This window comes from Gymnodraco acuticeps, unplaced genomic scaffold, assembly GCF_902827175.1.
Source record: "Gymnodraco acuticeps unplaced genomic scaffold, fGymAcu1.1, whole genome shotgun sequence".
Lineage (NCBI taxonomy): Eukaryota > Metazoa > Chordata > Actinopteri > Perciformes > Bathydraconidae > Gymnodraco > Gymnodraco acuticeps.
The window spans coordinates 1,250,041-1,272,830 of record NW_022991187.1 but is presented as its reverse complement, the minus strand read 5'-3'; the positions used below and the strand labels follow the sequence as shown (position 1 = coordinate 1,272,830).

The following is a 22,790-nucleotide window of genomic DNA, read 5'->3' as shown; positions in this document are numbered from 1 at the left end:
TGACGTCAGAGATATTTCAAATCTGTATCAGTCTGTATCAGCTCCGTTGCAGCCCCGTTTTTAGAGATTTGGGTATGGAGGAAAAGAGAGATGGTTGTGTTTTCTGACACTTGGTGAGTTCCCTGACACACCGGGGACACATATTCATGTATAAAAGACATACAAAAGTGCATTTTGCATGATAGGTCCCCTTTAAGAAAAGGGCCTGATACTCCTTCGACCACCTGAGTGACCGTATATCAATGTGTTTCTGTGCCTGCTTTGTTTAGTTTAATCAAGAACATCATCAAACGCAAACAAGGCTAACAACCTACGACACAGTATGGAGTCCTTTGACACAATTGTCACGGCTGTCACAACTCACAAAATTCTAGGCTACATCCAGCCGTTGACTAAAGGGTTACAGTCACCTAATATTGACCTTATAACCGCATACACAGAGGCCAGAGAGGTGGCTCAGGTCATTTCTACTCTAAGGAATGAGGAAGGATTCTGTGATATTTATGCACAGTCAATAGAACTGGCCAGCTCAATAGATGTGGTTCCATCAAAAAAGCGAGTTACCAATAGGCAGCAAAACAGAGCGAACACACCCTCACAGTCAATCGAAGAACACTACAGACTCAATCTGTTCTATCCTTTTATTGACCATGTGACAAGCCAACTGAACACCAGGTTTGTGGAAAACTCTGAGCCAGCCATGCTTGCTACATACCTGATTCCTTCAGCTTTGTCCAGACTCACAAAAGACAAGCAAGAAATGATGGTGTCATGGTACAGAGAAGACCTACCTCAGCCAGACTCCATTCTCCATTGACCAGGAGATTCACAGATGGAAGGTAAAGAACCAACCTCCAACACTCCTGGTATTGACGGCAAAAGACACATTGAATATTATAAATGTTCAATACTACCCCAACATCCACTGTATCCTCTCCATCTACCTCACACTTCCAGTGACCACCTGTTCATGTGAGAGGTCATTCTCTGCCTTGAGGCGGCTGAAGACCTGGCTGCGATCCAGCATTGGTAATGACAGGCTATCAGGACTTGCAATGATGCATGTGCATAGGAACAGAGCACTGGATCCTGAAAAAGTCCTCAAACGCTGGGATGCCTCTGGACACAGGCGTATAGTTTTGGCATTTGATAGAAAATGAGATGACATGATAATGGTTAAAAATGTGGCACTTCAAGAAGACTTAATTAAACCCAAAACATTGTCCTCTCTTCAAATGATGCCACTGCCCTCACCATGAGAAAATGAACGTGCAAAACACAAAAACATAAAATATTGATGTAAATAGTTTCTTAAATAATTTTGTTTACTTGAACAATTGAATTAAACATTGGAAAATGAATGTTGACAATGTTTTGTGATCATTTTAGCCTCTTCTGCATGTCCAGATCATTAATAGTAACAATCAACTGATTCTTATGCATTACACTTTCAAAAATAATTTATATTGCAGCCCACTGACTTGGTTTGAAATCAATATATTATCCAATTTTGGACCCCCCACAGGACTTAAAAAGCACCTAACTAGATCATGAAAATCCCCCCGAACCCCCCCAGAAGGTTTGGACCTCGGTATTTAGGAAATCGTGGTGTGTGTGTGTGTGTGTGTGTGTGTGTGTGTGTGTGTGTGTGTGTGTGTGTGTGTGTGTGTGTGTGTGTGTGTGTGTGTGTGTGTGTGTGTGTGTGTGTGTGTGTGTGTGTGTGTGTGTGTGTGTGTGTGTGTGTGTGTGTGTGTGTGTGTGTGTGTGTGTGTGTGTGATGTGTGTGTGTGGTGTGTGTGTGTGTGTGTGTGTGTGTGTGTGTGTGTGTGTGTGTGTGTGTGTGTGTGTGTGTGTGTGTGTGTGTGTGTGTGTGTGTGTGTGTGTGTGTGTGTGTGTGTGTGTGTGTGTGTGTGTGTGTGTGTGTGTGTGTGTGTGTGTGTGTGTGTGTGTGTGTGTGTGTGTGTGTGTGTGTGTGTGTGTGTGTGTGTGTGTGGGAGCTCAGGTGAGAGGGCTCTGATTACAGTACACTGTAGGAAACAGTTCTGAACTGTTCGACCCATCACTACCATTAATACAGTTAACAAGTGGAGGACAGAGGAGGCTCTTAAAGAAGAAGTTACAGGTCTGTGAGAGCCAGAACTCTTGTTTGTTTGTAGGTGACCAAATACTTATTTTACCAAGGAATTTATCAATTAATTCATTCACAATTGGTGGCTGACTAAATACTTTTTTGCCCCACTGTATGTGATTTTACATACGCTATGCATGGTGAAAGTGGAAGGAAGACAAGCTGGTGCCAAGCTTCAGCTGACAGGAAATCTTATTAAAACTCTTTTTTTCTCAAAATTTCAATAAAGTGAAAGAAATTCCCATTCTGAAAAACTAAATCTGTTTTGCAGAACTAAAACCCCCGTTTCTGCCTTTTTTTCTTCTGAACTATTTTAGTTCACTTCAGCATCCCATACATGCAGTGAAATTATTTCACTTTCATTGTCTTAAAAGCTTAAATGTCCAGATGTCATTACATGTACCTGGTCTTAGTACAAGTTCAATAAGAGGTTGAATTAAACAGACACAAAAAGTATAAAAATGGGAAGCTGAAAGGTTACATTTGGGGTGTGAGTTTCAGATTAGCCTTATTGCATTCACATTTTCTTTGAAGCACTTCTTGCTTTTAGAAATGTGTGTGTTAACAGCCTTTTCGCATATTAAATATGATACAGTTTCCTTTTCTTTAATCCAGATTTCACTTGTCATAGGTTCTGGTTTTAACCGAATAACCTTTATTCATTTATTCAGTGCAAAAGTACATTTTGGCCCTTCCCTTTTTAGGGTGAAATGGGACAGTTTTGCAGATGAGGGGTTGAGTATGATGATCTTGGGTACAGTGTGAAACATTAATATGATCAGTATTTATAATATAATGTATACAGTTGTTTTCAATATGTACTACGTAAACTGTTATGCATCTAAATGTAAATAATGAGAATATATCTATTGACATTGTTAACAAAGAAACATCACAAAAAAGAGTAGCAAAACGTAAGATATACATCTAACACATTATACTTAATAATGAGGAAACCAAGGCAGTGATCGGTTTTCTGGTGTCAATTGTGGTTAATTTTGTGACGATTCAAAGACTCTGGGGATTTAGGATATTTTCATTTATCTCTGAAGTGACCCACCTTATAATCAGTGACTACAATGGGCTGAATTTGGTTATGAATGACTGTGACCTCACACACTCAGTTTGTAAACCTCTACTGCTGTCTAGTGGATAACATTTGAAAATGCAGATTTTGCCATGTATAGATATATAACCTGTAAATATTAGGGCTGCACGATATTGAAAAAAACTGACATCGCGATTTTTCCCCCCCCTGCAGTATATATTGCGTTTTTTTAACCTGTTAAGCCCCAAAGTCCCGGCGGGTACTTTACTTTTTTTTTCACGACACTGTGTCTCTCTCAGGGGATCTTAATATTTAAGAACCTATTAATGTGTTATACCAGATTAACGGAAATAATCTCAGCTAACTGACAATACAAACCATTTTTACCAAAACACAAGTCTCATAAGAAGCATCTAAATGACCCCTGAGCGAAAAATGCTAACGCACTTTGGCACAGAACTCAAGATAAAAGTACCATTATTACTTATCGTAGCTGCACATACAAGATATCTGATTAAAGCTGAGGTTCCACAGATTATTTAGGTATATAGTATCATCACTGAGTGATCCGAACTCGGACATGGGAAGCAAACACAGACATCACAACACGTACCTTTACGTAGCTTCTAGGGGAGATGTCTCACCGTAGCTGTCAATCTGATCAAAAGACGTGTTCAATGGCATTAAAACGAGAAAAACGCGGCTGAATCGGTTAATCCATAGGTTTTTAACGTCTCTGTATAAAAAAATGATTTCATTTATAATCCATAATTCCATTTTTATGTAAACATCGCAGAGCCAAAGTTAGCTGCTAATGGTAGCCACCAGAGTGGCTGCTGCTTCCGGTCTTGGCTATGCGGCAGTCCAGCGCAGTCTAACACACACACATGACCAAATAAGGAGTGAGAGTGACGCGTAGCCAAAACCGGAAGCTGCATACACTCTGGTGGCTACCATTAGCAGCTAACTTTTGTGCTCCGATTTTTACATAAAAATGGAATTATGGATTATAAACAATTGCTTCAAAGCCACAGATACATTATCAACCTATGGATCAACCGATTCAGCCGCGTTTTTTCTCGTTTTAATGCCATTGAACACGTCTTTTGATCAGATTGACACCTACGGTGAGACGATCTCCCGTAAAAGGTACGTGTTGTGATGTCTGTGTTTGCTTCCCCTGTTGCGAGATCGGATCGCTTAGATCAGGGGTACTCAAATACAAATCTTAAAGGTCCAAAATAAATGTTTCAATAAGACAAAGGTCCGTTTATCACGGTCATTCAAACTTTTAAACTATTACAACAAGATTCTTAACACGAGGTTGCAAAAACAAAAATAATCTGTATGCAGCAGTTTTCATTGTTATTGTGTCTGTGCTTGACCCCTCAGAGTCGCAGAGTAAGAGCTGCACAGTTATGAATAAAGGCAGCTGCACCCTCTTTCATTCAGCATTCCCATTATTGCTTTATAAATGTATTGCCCCCTTGTGTGTCCACTGAGGTTCGTCAGGCCCAACACATCTTCAACAAACTCCCCCTTTGCCTCATCATAAAAACTCACAAACACCAGCAACTGAGCAGTGTCAGTGGACTCACCCACAGCTAAGGAAATGCACTGTGCATTTTTTATTCCATCACAAAGCTGATGAATCAAATCACCAGCCAGTATTTATGTTCTGGTTGCTGTGGAATCTGAGAGGGGGATTTGCTTGATTTTACCTGTTATTTCCTCTTTTTGTTTGCCTTCATCATGGTCTCCATCACTTCAGTCATGCATTATTTTATACTTCAGTTATTATCCAGTGGAAAGTCCTTACCTACTGGCCTAGTTCAATCAAAGTGGTTACTTTTTTTTTGGCTGGGCAGTGTAGTTTTACACACCGTCTTATTTGACTTTCTCAGGACTTAAAACAGTTTTTTGGGGGCAGACCCCCTCAAAGAAAAAAATATATTTACACACGTAAAGTCATCATCTTAATAGTTGTGTATGCTCATCCGTGAGCAGAGCATCAAGTTGACATGTCTATTACAGCTGAATGCGGCGATTACCATTTTGTTCAGCAAAACGCCTCACAAACGTATTAAGATCAACAGCTTTAGTGCGTTTTGATTCAATGCTGAGTACAGCCAAACTGACAGTCTCTTCTCTGTCATTGTAGACCGCAAATACCTCATTGCTTCAGTGCTTGGGTCCGAATGCTTCTCGTTTTGCGCCGTCCAGTTCAAAATGAAATCGCCGCCAATCGTATGTCCACGCTCGCGCCAGGACCGGGGGAGGGGTTACATGACGTGCATCTTGTGCTGCATTCACTTGCACTCGGACATTAGAGACTTTCTCTCATAAATGTCCGATGAGCCACAACTTTTCTTTCAAAACAAAGCTGCCAACTGGGGTGGCAGCTGGGGTGTCAGTTGCCACCCCGGTAGGTGAAACTAGGCTACTAGCTACAGTACAGATGGAACTAGATGAGCTGTTAACTCTCGCTCTGAATTTATTTATTTTAAATTCTCGCTCTGACTTAGACAGGTTGAAAGAGACACACACATTTTTCCCACCCGCATTCCGCGAAGACCCGCCCTACTGTGCCTCTGATTCGCAGATTGTTTGGGGGAAAAAAACGCTGACTGGATGCTGAATGTGATTGGACCAAAGCGTTGACAGACACAGGTGGAACACAGTGGAACAGTCAGACATGCAGAGCGCTGTTTGCAGTGGACATAGCGGATAATTTTGACTCGTTGCGAATGCGTTGTGGCGATGTCTCACATATAATACAGAGAGATAATACATATGAAAAGTATAATTTGCTCAGAGTCCGGAGACAGTGGTGGTTCGGTCCGGATCCGGACCGGAGTCCGTAGTTTGAGGATGCCTGGCTTAGATACTATACTTAAATAATCTGTGGAGTCTCCGCTTTAATCGGATATATTATATGTGCAGTTTCGATAAGTAATAAGGGTATCTTTATTTTGAATTATGTGCTAAAGTGCGTTAGCATTTTTTTTTTTTAATGAATAAAACCGCACGTCCCTGCAGTGTGAATATCGTGCATACGCATATCGCGGTTATCGCCATGACATGGTATACCGTTCAGCCCTAGTAAATATACAGCACCACAAAAAGAGCTCCTTACATAAAATGTGTCATGTATTTCCCGTGTATTTTTCTATTTTTATGATTCCTCTAAAAGTAACTAAGGAAAGTTGTGATGTAGGGTTAATGTCAACAACAAATTAGTTTAGAAAGAAATTGTGTACAAACAATGAGTTTTCCCCAAGGATTTCTCTTTCTATAAGCAACCAAGTGAACTTCTTCTACCATAAACTCTATGAAACCTGATATACTTATATGATTCTGTTTTCTTCAAGGTTGTGTCTTCCTGGTCGAATGTACTTATTGTAAGTCGCTTTGGACAAAAGCGTCAGCTAAATGCAATGTAATGTAATGTAATGTAATGTAAACTGTTTTAGTTAACCACAAAGCATTTCTCAGTATTACTAGATTGTATTTTATTCATATAAGTCATGATAACATCTGAATAATGCACAGGACTTATATAATAACAGCAAAACGTTTTACTTTTGACTTTATACGGCATAGTTTGGTATTTGTATAAGTTGGATAAAATATAATATATATCAATGATTTCACAGCATGTGTTTAGCAAAAGTACTACAAATGTGTCATCAATATATCAAAAAGTAAACCACAACACAACTTTACAAAATGACAATAGCATATGTGTGCAAGACAATAACATTTTTTTAAGCGCAGTCACATGCTGGATAACTGCTGTATAAGAAAGGTAAGTTAAAGATATCTGGTTGGCTGCAGAACTCACATGAAAACTTTAAAAAGATCTCATCACTTTTGGTCAAACTTTAAGCTGCATCCATCTCAATGCTTCCTGGATGTTGTGATCACAGCTGGCTAATCGACTGGGAGCCTGTCTCTCGAGTTTTCTTCTCTGAACTCTCAGGGTTGTCTACTTGGGACAGATGCAGAGCTTTCCTGCAGATGTTCTTGAAGGTAGGGCTGGAGAAGTAGTAAACCACAGGGTCCAACACGCTGTTGAGATACGTCAGGCTGATGCTGAGGTAAAACAGGGTGGTCAGGTTATCCATCGCCTGGCAGACTTCAGGTCCCGAGAGGTTTCCGGCTAACTGCTGGGTCTTGATCCAAATGATCAGCTGCGTGATGTTGCTAGGGAGGAAGCAAACGATGAAGATCACCGCGACGACTGCGATCAAGCAAAGAGCCTTTTTAATCTTTCGTTGCTGGGACAACTGTCTCCGTCTCAGGTGTCTGATAATCTGGATCGTGCAGTAGAGAATCACAAGCAGAGGCATATAGAAGGAGAAGATAAACACAAACGTGTGCCAGTTCAGATTGAGCGAGGCTTCAGTCTTGATCGTGAAGCTCTCGCAGTAGGTCGTGTTGATGTGTTGCAGACTAAAAATATTAACTGTCATTGAGAAAGTTACCAGCCACAGTACAAGTGCTCCACACATGGCTTTAGGGATGCTCAGAGAGTTGATGGAGTGATGGGGGTGCACCACTCGCATGTACCTGTCCACAGCGATGGCCATGAGGAAGATGCTGCTTCCACTGCGGTTCAGGGCCAACATGAAGAGGCAGATGTTGCACAGAGGGATTCCAAACGGCCACTTGATCCCAGAGAAGTAGTAGCTTGCACGGAAAGGCAACGCCACGATCAGCATGAAATCAGCCATTGCCAGGTTGAAGAGTAACACCGTGCTGCTCTTCCAGTGCTTCATGTGGAAGCAGAAGATCCAGAGAGCCAAACCATTGCCAACGACTCCCAAAACAAACTCTGTCATCAGCAGTGGCGGCAGCACGCTGGTGAGCAGAGTGCCGTTGAATTCGCATCTCATGTTGAGTTATGTGCTGCCTCACTGCCTACAGATGAGACAAATAACCCCTTCAAGGTGTTGCTGCATCATAAAGCGAAACATAAGGAAATAAGTGGTTGTGGTTTGCTCATTTACAGGAAGCCCTGTGGTTCTCCTTTTTTTAATTAAATGTTGACACACTCAGCTATCTTTGTTTGCCAGTGATGATTAATTTCTTTAGAATGCTTGAAATGAATGTACATTTCCTTGTGTGTCCAGTTTTACAGTGCTTTCTGAGGAAAACTTAAAAACAGAACTTCTGAAGCAGAGTTTTTCTTGGGAACCTGTTGTCTGTCTGCCCAGCTGCGGGGGCAGAATAGTGTTGTTTAAAAGTGTCTACTGTTTCATGTTTTGTAGTAGCCTTAGTGTAAAACAGTTTTATTGAATAAGAATTGCATTTGATGATACTTAATAATTATATTTAAATATTACCTACATATTTATTAAATGAAAGATAAGAATAGCAAGTAAAAACAACCTGAAAAGCCAAATATTTTTTACTGGAGATTTGTAATAAGATGCAAATGTAATCTTAAGTAAAATCGACTATACAATAGTAAGTCAAAATGTACTTACAAAAACTGAGTGTGACAGTAAAGTTTACTTAAGTGCCTTTAGTAACAAATACTTCTTAACTGTAAGTAGAAGCTACTTGAAATATACGTTGTTAAATGTACTTAGGTTTTCTGAGTGCGTTTTCTTACCTCGATTTTCCTAAGTAAATCTTACTCCCCGTTTTTTTCAGTGTATCTTTGTTTCCCAGGGATGATTAATTTATTTAGAATGTAACAAAGGATTGGCTAATTACCTCCAAGAGAAAAGAAACAGGCTCACAATATTCTTGTATGTGAAAACCCATTATTGTTGTACCCTTACATTATTATTCTTCTTAACGCATTATTTTTCCAATTAAAAACAATTCACTTGAATATAGTCTTCCTGGTAGTTAAAAACACATTTTTGCAGTAAGAAAGCACCTTAATTTCAAAGGCTGTAGCGCCTATTTTGATATTTTGATATCGATAGCAGCGTCCCTAGCAACCACCGTGGTAACAATGAAAACGTTGAATGGACACAATTTCCTGAAGTAATCTTCGTAATAACTAGCAAACTAAAGATCATGTGCATCCACTGCACACATAATCTGAAATAACTCATATTTCTCGCATCAAATGACGTCAAAACGCATTTTAATGGCCAAACTAATCTTAAAATAGGCATTTTCCACCGAGAATAAAACGAATGTCGGCCATGTTTTCTTTTTCTGCAGGGAGAAATTTGAAGATCACGTGACATAGACGCCAGCCATTGGAATGAATGGTGAAAAAAAACGTAGGGATTTTACAATTTCAGAGGCGTTTTTGTTGAAATACTACGTCCTACGTTGTGGACCAACGTAGTTATTACACGTTTTTTTGTGAGACTGGGTTGGGAATACTTTGACTTCCTCAAGGAAAATGCTTCAAAATGGTGTAAAGTTAGTAGTCAGTACTCACGCTTTTGGATTATATGCATGTATTTCAGAGCCTCTACCATCCCCTGAGCCACGACCATCTGGTTCTTCTTGTGCTATTAAAGACAAAGACATTTAGTAAACATTGCACCTCTGAAACAAGTTAGAGTAGAAGATCAGTGAATAATTAAAAGTCTGCAAGCGGAAATGCTCCCAGGGAGAAACCTTGGTATATCAAATATTATCTATGATGACAGAACAGATGCAATGTTGTAATTACATTTACTGCTCAGCAATAAAAAGCTGCTTAAAACCGTCTTGAAATGGGACAACATGAACTCAGTAGTCTGGAAATTACTTTCAGAAAATACAAGATTGTAAAATGCAAATTTAATTTAATTTCAGACTTCTTTTCCTCTCCTCACCTCATCAGAAATGTGGTCTTTGTCCTCCAGCTGCAGCCTGGCCCAGGTGGTGAGGCGCTCGATCACACACTCTGCCTCGGCACAGGACAGCTTCTTCAGGACAGTCATGCACTCCTCAGTCTGAAAGCAGCATACAACACTTCCTATCAATACATCAAGGTAACAGTTAATCTGGGGATTTCATATCTTCACGTGGATGAGCTTACCCTGCCTTGGCCGATCAGCTGAGTGAGAAATAAGTAATTAATCTGCGAGGTGGGAAGTTTGTACGCTTCAGCTAAAGTCAGCGAGTCATCTAAGGACATTGGCAAGTCTTGCTTTAGGATGTATCTAATCAGCGTCTGGGGAAGATATGCAGAATATTACAGAGGCAGATCATCATTTCACATATTCAATCAAATTTACCATAATTTGAGTGCTGTTAGAGAGGTTGAAGTTGCGGATCCCGTAACCCCGGAGAAGTTTCCTGATCTCCATCAGACGGTAGCTCTCCTTTAAAAGCTCTTGTCTGGGAAAGATACCAGAAGAAAATTACTAAGAAAGAGCTTTAATTCAGTTTGTTTGTCAGCTCATAGACTCATATTGTGAAATGTTGAGTACTCTACTTTTAGTAAAGTCTGAAGTTTTAGTGGACTCTGGACAGATTGCTTATTTATTTGAAAAATAATTGGACACACTAAAAAGGTAATCATTTTCATTTCGTGTTCTCTATATCCAATGGTAGTCAAAATCTGGATTGCAAATATGACCACTTTCTGGTTAAATCTGCAATTTTTGATCCTAATAATGTCAGAAATGGATTCAACATCCTCAATAACCTCCAAAACCACTTCAAAATGGTTCAAATTGGCCAAGCCATTTTTTGTCTGCATATATAGGCTATAATGCTAATTAACACAACTTATTCTAATGATGCAAATTGCCCAACATATGCGAGTTAGCATCAGGCAGTTTGTTATTGCTGGGGACCCGTACTATACATTTCTAACATAAAACTTTGGGCCACTCAACATTTCCGTGTTCACAGACTTGACTACTTGTGTCACGATCTGTCTGTGTTGTTGTTTTGTCTTGTCTTTTTCTATCTTTGGGTTTCCTGTTTTATTTTGTAAATTGTTCACCCCCGTTTCCTGCCTGTTGCTTTCTGTCTGTTTTCCCTCCCTGATTACCCGATTGTGTTCACCTGGTGCCTCTGTGTTTTCTCCTCCCTCCTCACCTGTGTCTTGTTTGTGTGATTAGTCTTGTGTGTATTTAAGTTCTGGTTTTTCTGTCTGTCTTTGTCGGTTCGTCTTTCGTTGTTGACTGTGTTCACCGGTGAGTGTTCTGTCTGTCCTAGTTCTATTTTTCATTATCCTTGAAATAAAGGTTAAATCAGGTTAATCTGCATTTGGGTCCTGCTTCCTTCGCTCTACCGTGACAACTTGTGTGAACCAAGTTCATAACCCAAGTGAGGGTTATGTAAACATACTTTGGTCCATCCATCTCGAGGTACTGCTGGACCAGCTGTTCTACCACTTTACTCCAGGGCACCACGGCTTTCTGCATGATCTCCAGCACAGCATCCACCTTCATCTGGAAGAAAATACAATACCGTGAGATTTAATAAACCTTAGAACAAACGTAATGTTTTTACTAGCGTATCATTATCTCTGCCAGGGAGATATTGTGTAAGGCAGTATGTGTGTGTGTGTGTTTTTGTCCACGGCTCCTCACGCCAATCATTAGCTTTCCTGTCGAATCAGCATATTTTCATAACTCTATAAATGAGTCCAGTTATTGCGGGAATTTGGATTTTTTTCTTTCCAGTTTTTAATGAAGTGGGTTTTTACAGAAACTTACATCAGTATCATTTATGCAATCGAGCACCGTCACCGCTTTGGCTTCCCATTCTGTGAAGAGTGTTGTGGTCTGAGAGCTGCAGTGCTCCAGCAGATCCTAGTGAACAAGAGGAGAATCATTGACCCATTTGGTATATGAAATGTGTTTTTCCGCCAGTGGGCATGGCAGTGGTGAGGTGTTACCTTGATGTACTGTAGGAGCATCTCATCAAAAGGAGTCTCGTGCTCTTCGGCGTACGGCAGGATTCTGCTCTCCACCGTGGCGGCGATCAGCTCAGGAGCCGGCACTTTGTCCAGCATGTAGAACACCACGCTCCTTACACTTCCCTTTAAAATATAAATATAGGAACATCAACACAAGACCTACTCAGAATGTCTCATAAACACAACTCCATAGAATACTTAGAACAGGGGTGTCCAAACTACGGCCCGGGGTCCAAATATGGCTCGTGGACCATTTTGAAATCGGCCCTCAGCAAATTCAAAAAGAACAATAAACTTCTGCTTGTCTTATATATTGTACTTCTTAAATATATATTTTCAAATAAATTACACAGTATTCATGTGTTAATAAGCCCAATTTTCAAATAAAATTAAAGTTGAAAACATGTTCTAACAAATCTAAGTTGATAAGAAAAAAGCCCAATAAAACATTTACATAACAATCTGGAAATACACCCTTCATATTTCCTCATATTATGAGCATTCTGAAGCTTCTGTTTTAAGGAATGAGCTGCTCACAAAGTAAATGAAACCTTATGGAAAGCTGTGATGTAGGCTGTTTTTTTTCTAACAGCATTTTCAAGTATCAAATGTAGGTGTTTTAGCAGCAACAGTAACAAGATAAAAACACAGGATACTAGAGAGTTAGAATCACAAATACAAATAAATCAAGTGACAGTATTGGATTCAAATCTAAATATATACAATTAGGAATATGTTAAGTATTCCCCCCCTCCCTCCCTGTGAGCCCACTGTGCTCTGATTGGTCAGCTCGCCCACTCTGTTCAGATGAGTCCATCACCGTTACAGCGGAACATCAGTGATTGTGTTACAATGGCATTAGTTAGCAACCAGAAAATGACACCAGTAATGACAAAGAGATGAGAATGCTGCGTGGGGTCTGGGTGCCGTGTTGGCAGGGGCTCGCTGCTGTGAGGAGGGGACAGTGTGAGCTCTATTACTGGTGTTGTTTCCTGGTTGCTGCGTGGGGTCTGCGAGACAGCGAGACATCGCGACACTCAGCCTGAACTCAGCCTGAGCACCATGGACGCGGGAAGGGGGGGTGCTGAGGGGGCTGCAGCACCCTCATCTGCGAGGCTCCACTAGCACCCGCACCCCCAAACGCGGCGCACCTACAGTGTAAGCGTGCCACAGTTTCGCTGCTACGAGGCTCCACTAGCACCCCCCCCCCCATCGCCTCACAGTTTCGCCGATGAGAGAGTGTGTGTGTGTGAGGAGCTCCACGGATTGGTCCATTTGGACCAATGGGTCCATTTGGGTATGGTCACGTCACTGTACCCAGGAAGAAAAAGAAAAATCTCCAACGAGGTGTTCTGGGGCAGTATAGACAGGTATTTTCTGTGTTAGAGTTTTACTCGCTACAGGGTGTACTTTGAGGCTTTGAGACTCTGCAGACCATTTACATGCAGAAAAACCTTCATAACACATAAGGGGACGGGTAATAACCGGAAAAGCATGACATGGGACCTTTTAAAATGTAATCAGTCACAAAAGGAATCAAACCTTCTCAAAGACTGAAAGTGAAAGTCTGCAGCTGTATTTCCTGTGGAGGTCCAGGAGCTGCCGGAGGTTCGACACCAGGGACTTCAGGCTCTCCACCTCTTCTGCACCATAATCATCATCCTGGGAAAGAAAGGATGGGAATAAATAATTAATTGCACGACAGGCTGTCTGTGGGGGGTGTTGTGCATTGTTTTGCATGTTGTGTTAAATGTGTGAAACTCAATAAAGAGTATTTAAAAAGAACGAATAGATCATAATTGTGGAGGCACCATTTTGTTGTACTTACAGACTTAATCTGTAGCGAAGGCAGTCCAAGCACGGCCAAGTCCAACCCGTTCTGGGGCCAAGCACCCTGGAACAACATATTTCAATTATAATCATTATTTTTATTGTGAGTGATCCTTTTAGTACAACCAATTGAAACACAACAATTAAAAAATATGTATATAAAAAGTACTGAGCAAGTGATGGACAATCCATTGATGTCATTTCAGCTTGCAATACTTTCCTTAAGTCATTCAAATCATTGATCATCACCATTGGAAGGTGCATAATTATAAAGCCCAGTTTTACTAAACTTTTAGCTTCAAATTAGTTTTTGTTTATACCTTTTCCTTGCCCTCTGCTCCAGCCATCTCGCCAGGATTTTCTATGGACACATCAAGAAATAACTTTTACTACTGAAACATAGCACCATATGGGGAAAATGAGTACTTAATCATTGAGAGAAGGTATCCCACCTGTCCTGATGGAAGCACTCTCCTCACAAAAGGTACAAAAACGGTCCTGAACCAAGGACAGAGGTCTTGGGATGGCAGGTCCTCTGGGGATAACATCGAGCACCGCTTTAAGATTCCTCTCATCGAACTCCGCTGCAATGTGTCCCTGTCACAAAACACAGAAATAACATAATACACAACAGACCTGGGGAACACCGGGATATTTATTACAGATTTGTTTTAACAACGGAGTGCACAGAGCTGTTCTTTACCTCATATCTGAGCCAAATGAGTTGTGCACCCTTCAAGTCTCCCTCTCTCAGGTGGGAGAGAATATCTCCCAAATTGTCCATGCTGTTCAGAAACTCAATCCATGCGATGCCACTATGGATGACAGGATAACATAAATGAACAAATTGTACATATGTGTAATTCAAAAACAAACTGCAGCTGCAACCATAGACAATAGATACAAAAATAATCGATTATTGTTCAAAATGAATAAACTATGCAAAACTGGCAATTTCAGCCTCTCAAATATAGAGTTTTGCTGCTTTTTTTAAATCATATGTACTCATAAAACAAGACATTTAAGGACATCAGCTCAGACTTTGAGAATCTGGGATGCACATTAACTATTTTCTGACATTTTATCAATGAAATAAATATTGGTTTAAGTAATTGGCAGTAGTTGGAGGTCTACAACAGACCATATATTGCTAAATGTACTGTAGAACACAGGAGACCACCAATAATTTGAATTTACTTGAAGTTGTCCAGGCCGTGCAGACTGCAGCACGTAGCCAGCCTGGCCAGAGCCAGCTACACCATCAGTATAGTAACACAACTAATGTTGTTTTCTACTCTGAGAGCACAAATCTCTTGTCTTTAATTCAATTGTCTAAATTTACATAAATAAAAAATATCTAGCCCTCAAAAGTCCAATAGATGTTACTTTTCTACTGCACACTTACCTCTAAATCCAGATCAAATGTGATGGCAAACTTGTCAGCCTCCTCAAACATGTGTTTGTGAAGAAGTCTGCTTAGTCTGAAAAATAGAGGAGGATGAACATAAGTGGAGTTATACTGACATCCTGTGGACCAGGGGTTCCCAACCTTTTTTCCCAAGAGCCCCCCCAAATTACTCCTGTTGGAAGTTGTTTTTATTAGCCTTAATATTAAGTAACATTAAGTAACCCAAAATGTTAAACAGTATGAGTAGTAGTCATGTTTCGTGAACCCTTTGAAGAGTACTGTCACCGGTGTGATCACAAATGGTTGACATTAAACATTAAAAAGACCAGGCAGTTCAGAGAGAATCAAAGGAAGGCAGGCAGGCAGCTTTGCATGACATTCTTCTGGACGTGTTTCATTGTGGTGATAGTGAGGATAGTCAATCGTTTTGTTGACAAGACAGTAGTGACGGCCATCTTGGTGACGTATGTTGTTCTGCGAGACCAGAGATGTAGTTCATTGAGCATTTCACACAAACAAATGTGTTACTTCACAGTTTTACGACATTTTTTTTTTCGACTTGCAAAATTATCTTTTAAATTGACAAACATCATATGTGTAATTCGTGGCACAATTCAAACGGGATCGAAAAATAATCTTTCTCTCTCCATTGACTTCAATACATAATTTTTTCGAAATAAGGTCCCATGGAGCTCCCCCGGAAGGGGAGGGACTTCGCCACTCAAGATGAGAGTAACACCTACGTCACTTCCGGGCAAAAATTACGGCCCCGCCCACTTTTGGGGGAAACCAACGCTGTCATTTGAATGGCGGTCAATACAAATTCTGAAGTTTTTGCCAATCCGATCAACATTTTTTGAAAACCGTGGATTTTTGGACCTTCAAAGAGCTCGATTACGATGGCCAGTCAGGCAAACAATTACATTCGATCATTGGAAATCGACAATCGGTCTCGATATATGGTTAAATTAAAATCAGTAGGCGAGCCTGTAATTTCTCCAGCTGTTACTCTCATGAGCGAGGCGGAACATAATAGTTTTAACATGCCAAAAAGCTGCTGTGTCGTTTATTGCACCTCAAACATAAAAAATAATCAAGAGTTCAGTGTTTCTGTACTTCCTCTAAGAAGAAAGGACAGTAACAGAAGAGCTCTGTGGCTTCAGGCTCGATCGCCATTCAAATGACAGCATTGTTTCCCCCAAAAGTGGGCGGGGCCGTAAAGTCATGTAGATGTTACTCTCATCTATGAAAATCGATCGCCTGCTATATTTAACCATATATCGAGCCCGATCGTCGATTTCTAATGGCTTAATGCAATTGTTAGCCTGTCTGGCCATTGGAATCGGGCTCTTTGAAGATCCAAAAGTCTCCGGTTTTCTTACATTTCTGATCGGATTGGCAAAAACTTAAGAATTTGTATTGACCGCCGTTCAACTGACAGCGTTGTTTTCCCCCAAAAGTGGGCGGAGCCGTTATTTTTGCACGGAAGTGACGCATTTGTTACTCTCATGTGTGACAGTGAAGAAACATTTACAATTTACATTTAAATCCCGCTCAAAACCAGGACGGCTTGGCGCATGCGCAATTAATTTACAGTCTCGACACGGGAGGGTGTGGCTGTCTCCTCTCTGCTGACTGCAGCTGAGCTGCTGCGGGAGGCAACTAGCGCCTGTGAGTACTATGGGAGGGCAGAGGGGTTCACGGCAGTACCCGCGGCTCGTTAACTGCTGAACAATACGTGAGTCTCCAAACACCAGAAGAGTCCCTAATAACAGCATTACAAGTTGTTAGATTAGTTGTTAGTCGCTTTTGACAAAAATAAGTAGCCGGAGGGTTTGGAAAGCCGGCAACACTGGGCTCTTATTTCTGCCGGAGGACCGATGAGCGAGGAGCGATAATGGAGGACCGATAATCGAGGAACCACCAGACCATCCTCCGATGAAATCCTCCGATACTCGCCCCGCCCCCTTACTGTGTATCGCTCACTGATTGGACGATGCAGTGCATGCACTGATCTCATGCTTCTTGACATGAGAGCAGTTTCCCAGCGGAGTGAAGAAAATACATGAAACTCACGGGACTCACTCCTCAGTCCATACTGTGTTTTGTTTCAATTATTGTATAATTTAGGTACAAATATGTGATATATCTGAACAACAAAGTGGTCAAAAATCATTTTATTCATTTATTGGAAACATTTTCATGATCGCTTTTTTGATTTATACATTTTAAGAATGGCGGTTTTTTTTTTTTTTACAATGAGTTCTTATTTTATTTAATGTATTTGGGTCTACAACAAATGATACAAATGTTTATGTCAGTAAATGTGCACTAACAGAGGCGGGGGTGTGTGTGAAAACAACAGGGACAGAGCTGGCTGCTGTCAGAGGAACAGCTGTGCGGCGTCATCACAGACGGACATCGCTTCACGTGACGCTCTGGAGGAAAGGACATCCCATTGCTCTTAAAATTCATTTCCCTGCTTCTCGTGGTTTCCTTGCGTCCCTCCATGCTTCCCTGGTGGGAGGGACTAGACGCAGGGAAACGATGCAAGTGAGGGAAGCAAGGATTTAATTTAACCGACCTGAGACGGGGCCCCAGACGTCCCTAAAAACTAAAAGTCCAAAACATCCAACAGGGTGGGGGAGGGGGACCGGAGGAGGGACTCGGGCGAACAGCCCGGGGGCAAAGCAGAGGCCGAGAAGGGGGACTCGGGCGGACGGCCCGGGGGAAAGGTAGAGGCCGAGAAGGGGGACTCGTGCGGACGACCCGGGGGAACAGCAACAGAGCAGGGAAGTCCCCGGCGGGGAAACTCAGGGGGCCGAAGACAGGGGTGAAGGCCTCGTCGGGGTAAATTAGGGGGCCGGACTCGAGGGAGAAGGCAGCGGCTGGGAAAGTCAAGGGGCCGGGCTCGAGGGCGAAGGCATCGGCTGGGAAAGTCAGGGGGCCGGGCTCGAGGGCGAAGGCATCGGCTGGGAAAGTCAGGGGGCCGGGCTCGAGGGCGAAGGCCGAGGCTGGGGAACTCAGGGGGCCGGGCACAAGGACGGGCAAGAAGGCGGCGACGGGACAGCTCCGGAGGACGGGCAGGAAGGCAGCGACCAAAGTTCCCATTAGAATATTTTTTCGCCGGTCAACATGTCCGTTAAAGTTGAAATCTTCCGGACAAAATTTGAAAAGTGTCGGTCAAAGGTCTTCTTTGTTATTTTTTGAGCTTTAAAACAAATTGATATGATTCGATATTAAACAAACTAATTATAGTAGAGTAATTAACTATTCAAAGTGTACAGTAACAATTACACGGGAATAATAAACGGAGCACTCTCTCCCTCTCCTGACATCCCGTCAGTATCATGCAGCTTGCGGATCAGTAATGAGTGACCCGACAGTAAAACTAAACATATCTATAACTAGTTTAGGTAGTTTGAGAGGTAATTAAAATAGCTACGTGTGATATTCTAACCTGAAGTGTGTGTTTTGTTCCGCTCACCGCCGCATGTGATTATGCAGAGCTGCGTGTCCACTCGTCAGCAGCAGCTGATCTCTCTCTCCCGTCAGATTAGACTTCACTCGCGTTTATGTCTATATCGATCAGATCCAGCTAGTTCTAGCTAATGATAGGACTACCTGCTTATTAAAAGATACCTAAACAATAAGCGTCTCTATGCAACCGGGTGAGGCCGCAAAGTATAGCGCAGCATTATGCATTTGTTTACATGCTGCGGAAGTTTATGAAGAGAATTATGCAGAAGATGTGATGCAGCATATTTTTGGTATATTCATTTTAATCTCACCAATATATAAGAGGTGTATTGCATCATGTTATCCCTAAATATATGTGTGGGTATATACATTCCTGTGTATTAATAGTTGAAGGAACAAAATACATTTTTCCTCTTAAATATAGAGAGGTTTTTTATAGATTCCTGAAACAATGTTCCCTTTTTCTTTAAAGTAGATTAGCGCAATAGTCTTTTTCTTTCACTTTTACCCTTTTCATCAAAAGGGTGCTTTAGGCTATTTTTGAGGGGTAAAATGCAGAATTACTTGTGAGTTCTGTTTTGAGTGAAAAGATTACCCTTTTGAGTGTTTTTCTTGGTTAACCATTAGATATAGTGGCTAAATTCGTTCTAAGTTAATTATGCGCATCCTGCAGGCCTTGAGAATTTAGTCACACAGTTAAGAGAGACAATGGTCCTTTTAGACTAAGGGTGAGCTTACTTCGGGTGAATAAAAGTTCAGAGATGATTGGGGGGGGTATGAAGACAGTTAGGCGTTGTTGGTGAGCTAGTTTTGAGGATGTCATGGGATAATGACTGTTTTATTCCTAACAAGTATGGCTTTCATAAAGAAACACATGACTTGGGTGATAAGATGTGTTTTGTTGTAAAATGGGCCCGTTTGGTTTTCTGCTGGCCAGCGCTGGGTCACTGTGACAAAGCATATTTTGCGTCTGCCAATGAGAGGACCTGAAAAGATGACCAGCTGACCTCACCCCTTCCTTCTGTCTTCTGGTATATGTTCTGTCGATTCCTGAGTTCGGCCTCTCTTCACATGCTGTCAGGACAGAAGGATCTCCGCAGCACGCGAACAGGGCAGAAGTGGGCCGGCTACTTCTTAAAACATTACAATATGATTTTAGTATATTGTATTATATGGTATTGTAATGTATTATAGTGCATTGCATTATTACCTTTGATAATTAAAACAGATTGTTTAAACTGGTATCTGGGTGTTCTCTGTCTGATTTCCTTCCTGTTATGATTTTAAGCAGGACTCGTCAAAACGACACGCGGAGCCGAGTGGGGTTGTAAAAACCTCAAAACTCCAACAAAGTGGTGACCCAGACGTTTACGAGTGGGCGTTCAGAGGGAGTCACATCAGCAGCCAGCGGACGAAGCTGTCCAGGGGTGACACCTCGAAATACTTTCTGACAACTAAAAACAGAGCTCTATACAAAATAACAGGTAAGCACGGATACCCGTTACACTCAAAATCTGTGATTTGGCTATATTCAAATTTTTTAGATTTGTCAGGAATATTTCTCAGTGTCTAGTCTTCACGCTAAAGATAATGCAATGCATATTTTAGCATAGGTAGGTAACTAACTAAGAATAATAAGATTAATAAAGCAACGGTTAGGAACCTCGTGGATTTTTCAGAATCGCACGACTAACTCGTTAGCTCCACGTGAAGCGATGAGGACTGTAAGATGAAGGTGAAAGGCCCCGTGCGTTTTTTTCAGAAATCGATATGGCTAACTCGTCGGGGGAGTTCAGTGGTTTCTAATGATTCCATCCAGAACTAAATTGAATAATGTTTTCCAGTCTCATAGGAGCTGCAGTTGCATTATAAGTGAATCCAAGGGGAGATACGCAAATTTCAAATAACCATTTTGAAAGGACCGGAATCTCGTTCTCTTGTTCTGTGGGGTTAAATCTATCTGGCCAAACGTGACGATAAAAAGATTATGTTATCTGTTGAAATAAACATCGCACCATAAAGCTGGATAGACTGTACGGGGAATAATTTTCTGTAAATAATTACTAATAGATAAGGGAGAAAAGTCAGATAAAGAAATGCGTGGTCACCAGGGGTTAAAGAAAGCCCCCCTTTTTCTTCACAGCTTTCCTCTAATTGCTGAAGCAGCAGCCCGAAGTGTGACTGCTTGTGCTTCTTCTCAAAATGCCTCAAAAATGGCTGCTGAGCGTTGAATTTAAAACAAGGAGTGAATAATCAACGACTGGTCTGAAGTTGGAGTGAATAACATTGAAAATTAATAGATCAATGTGTCGTAGATATTTAAATAAATAAGAAACTATAATTTGTCGTTTTTAGCATAGTTGTTGTGGGATGCAGTTACGTCACATTGTGGTTTTCATGAGAAGTTTTGAGAACTGCTTGTTACTATTGCATTGCATTGTGAATTGTGTGGTATTTGTCATTAGGGAGTTTTTGTAATATCATTAGTAGACATTAATTGTGTTTTTGAGTTTATGAAGAAAGAGTAGAAAGTAAACAGGAGGGATCTGTTCATGTTTAAACATGACAGAGGTGCTGCACGAGGCTAAAAGCCATCTCACACTGTTGGCTAAACACAGAGAGGTGATTGATGAGAGAAGCTTGTGCAGGAGCAGCTGCAGGGCACAGAGAGAGAGAGAGACAGGAGAAGTAGATGTTTTGGAATAGTTCAGAGAGAGTAAAACTTATATAAAGTTGACTACTAGTCTGAAGAATGTCATATTGTTTTGTGAGTGAACATGAAGTAAAAATATATTTACTAGATAGAAAACAACATGCTTATCTAGGTTGACAGAAAGCTGCTATTAACCAGTTTCAGCAGCTACTGTCCTATCTGGGTTCCAAAGAGAACATACGTTGCATTTACAATTCATATTAAGAAAGTTCACAATTGATACCATTAAAGACCGTTTTGGATTAATAGGGCGTGTCTGTCATAAACATTCGTGCTCGGATGGAATAAAGGGTTGAGATGTTCTCAAGAGTGGGAGTTTTCACAATGCTTTTTAGTTTGTATTGAAACAATTAAGTGATAAGGACAGAAAAACTGTTCCGTGATGATTTCTTTAGGTTTTAGCTTTAGTCATGGAAATTACATTTTGTGAGGAAACTTTTCCACAAATAATAACTGTTCAAAATATATATTCATTAACTGTAATCAGATTACTTGTTTTTCAAATATAGCGCTAAATACAGTTAGTTTTGTGTTCTATAACAAATCTAACCTGCTTGTAACACAACTTAGATAAACAATTTGAAAAATAATAGAATAGGCAAGTGGTTAAGGAGGTTTTCCTGTTTTGCTCATTTGATTTGGAAATCAAGTAAGGAAGAATAGTGTTTTATGAGAACTGTCATTCCTCATGGTTTTTAAAGATAAATCATCAGTTTGTTTGGACTTTGATGTAGAAATAGGATCATGGTGGAGAAGGAAGACCTTTTTTGGTTTCAAATTAAAGAAGATTTTAAAGATGAAGTTTATTTTATTTTTTTCTGACTAGAATTAAACTAGACACTAGAAACTAGACAAGATATTTTACAATGTGGTTTTACTACTTTTAATGGAGTAAAGAATCTGGGTAGACTACTGCCATTGGTTTGTTTTAACATTCACATGTTTCAGCATTCCTGACCATATAGACACTCAGCCATTTTATTTTGTAACCCTTTGGGGGAGAGATTTAAATTGAGTTTTTTCTCCAGTTGCTGATTTGCTGTGATTATAGCAGCACTGGATAGATGTGCGCCACCTTTGGGTTGTACTCTGAATCAGTGTGTTGGTGAAGAGTTGCTCACTACAGAAACAGAAGAACTGTGCAAAGAACGCATCTCTGAGGAGGGTTTGACATTTTGCTTGGGCCTTGTTGCCGAGGCAACAGTGGTGTGAAGAGGAACTGCAGTTTTGGGGGATTCCTGCTGTGCAGAGGACAACGTGTGTCTGCTGATTGTACCACATTGATCCAGAGGTTCCTTCCCCCTCAGGACATCCCAGTGCAAAACAAGAGTTTCATTGATCCAATTC

The 22,790-nt window shown here is 41.0% G+C and overlaps 2 protein-coding genes and 1 long non-coding RNA gene across 3 annotated transcripts; all 3 read right to left on the bottom strand.

Moving 5' to 3' along the window:
- Positions 1 to 6,829: 6,829 nt before the first annotated feature.
- LOC117561045 (hydroxycarboxylic acid receptor 2-like) lies at positions 6,830 to 8,074 on the bottom strand. The gene has a single exon (XM_034238244.1). It carries the CDS (start codon positions 8,072 to 8,074, stop codon positions 7,100 to 7,102), a length of 975 nt encoding a protein of 324 aa, XP_034094135.1. The 3' UTR covers positions 6,830 to 7,099.
- A 1,503-nt stretch (positions 8,075 to 9,577) lies between these two features.
- LOC117560992 (kinetochore-associated protein 1-like) lies at positions 9,578 to 14,189 on the bottom strand. Its single transcript, XM_034238149.1, has 10 exons — positions 14,163 to 14,189; positions 13,841 to 13,906; positions 13,555 to 13,674; positions 11,992 to 12,135; positions 11,810 to 11,905; positions 11,439 to 11,542; positions 10,376 to 10,478; positions 10,177 to 10,311; positions 9,971 to 10,090; positions 9,578 to 9,661 (listed from the first exon to the last, which is right to left on the bottom strand). Exons 1-10 carry the CDS (start codon positions 14,187 to 14,189, stop codon positions 9,578 to 9,580), a joined length of 999 nt encoding a protein of 332 aa, XP_034094040.1.
- A 191-nt stretch (positions 14,190 to 14,380) lies between these two features.
- LOC117561056 lies at positions 14,381 to 15,062 on the bottom strand. Its single transcript, XR_004571280.1, has 3 exons — positions 15,040 to 15,062; positions 14,546 to 14,657; positions 14,381 to 14,439 (listed from the first exon to the last, which is right to left on the bottom strand). It is a non-coding gene; the product is annotated as an uncharacterized LOC117561056 (long non-coding RNA).
- Between the last annotated feature and the right edge of the window lie 7,728 nt (positions 15,063 to 22,790).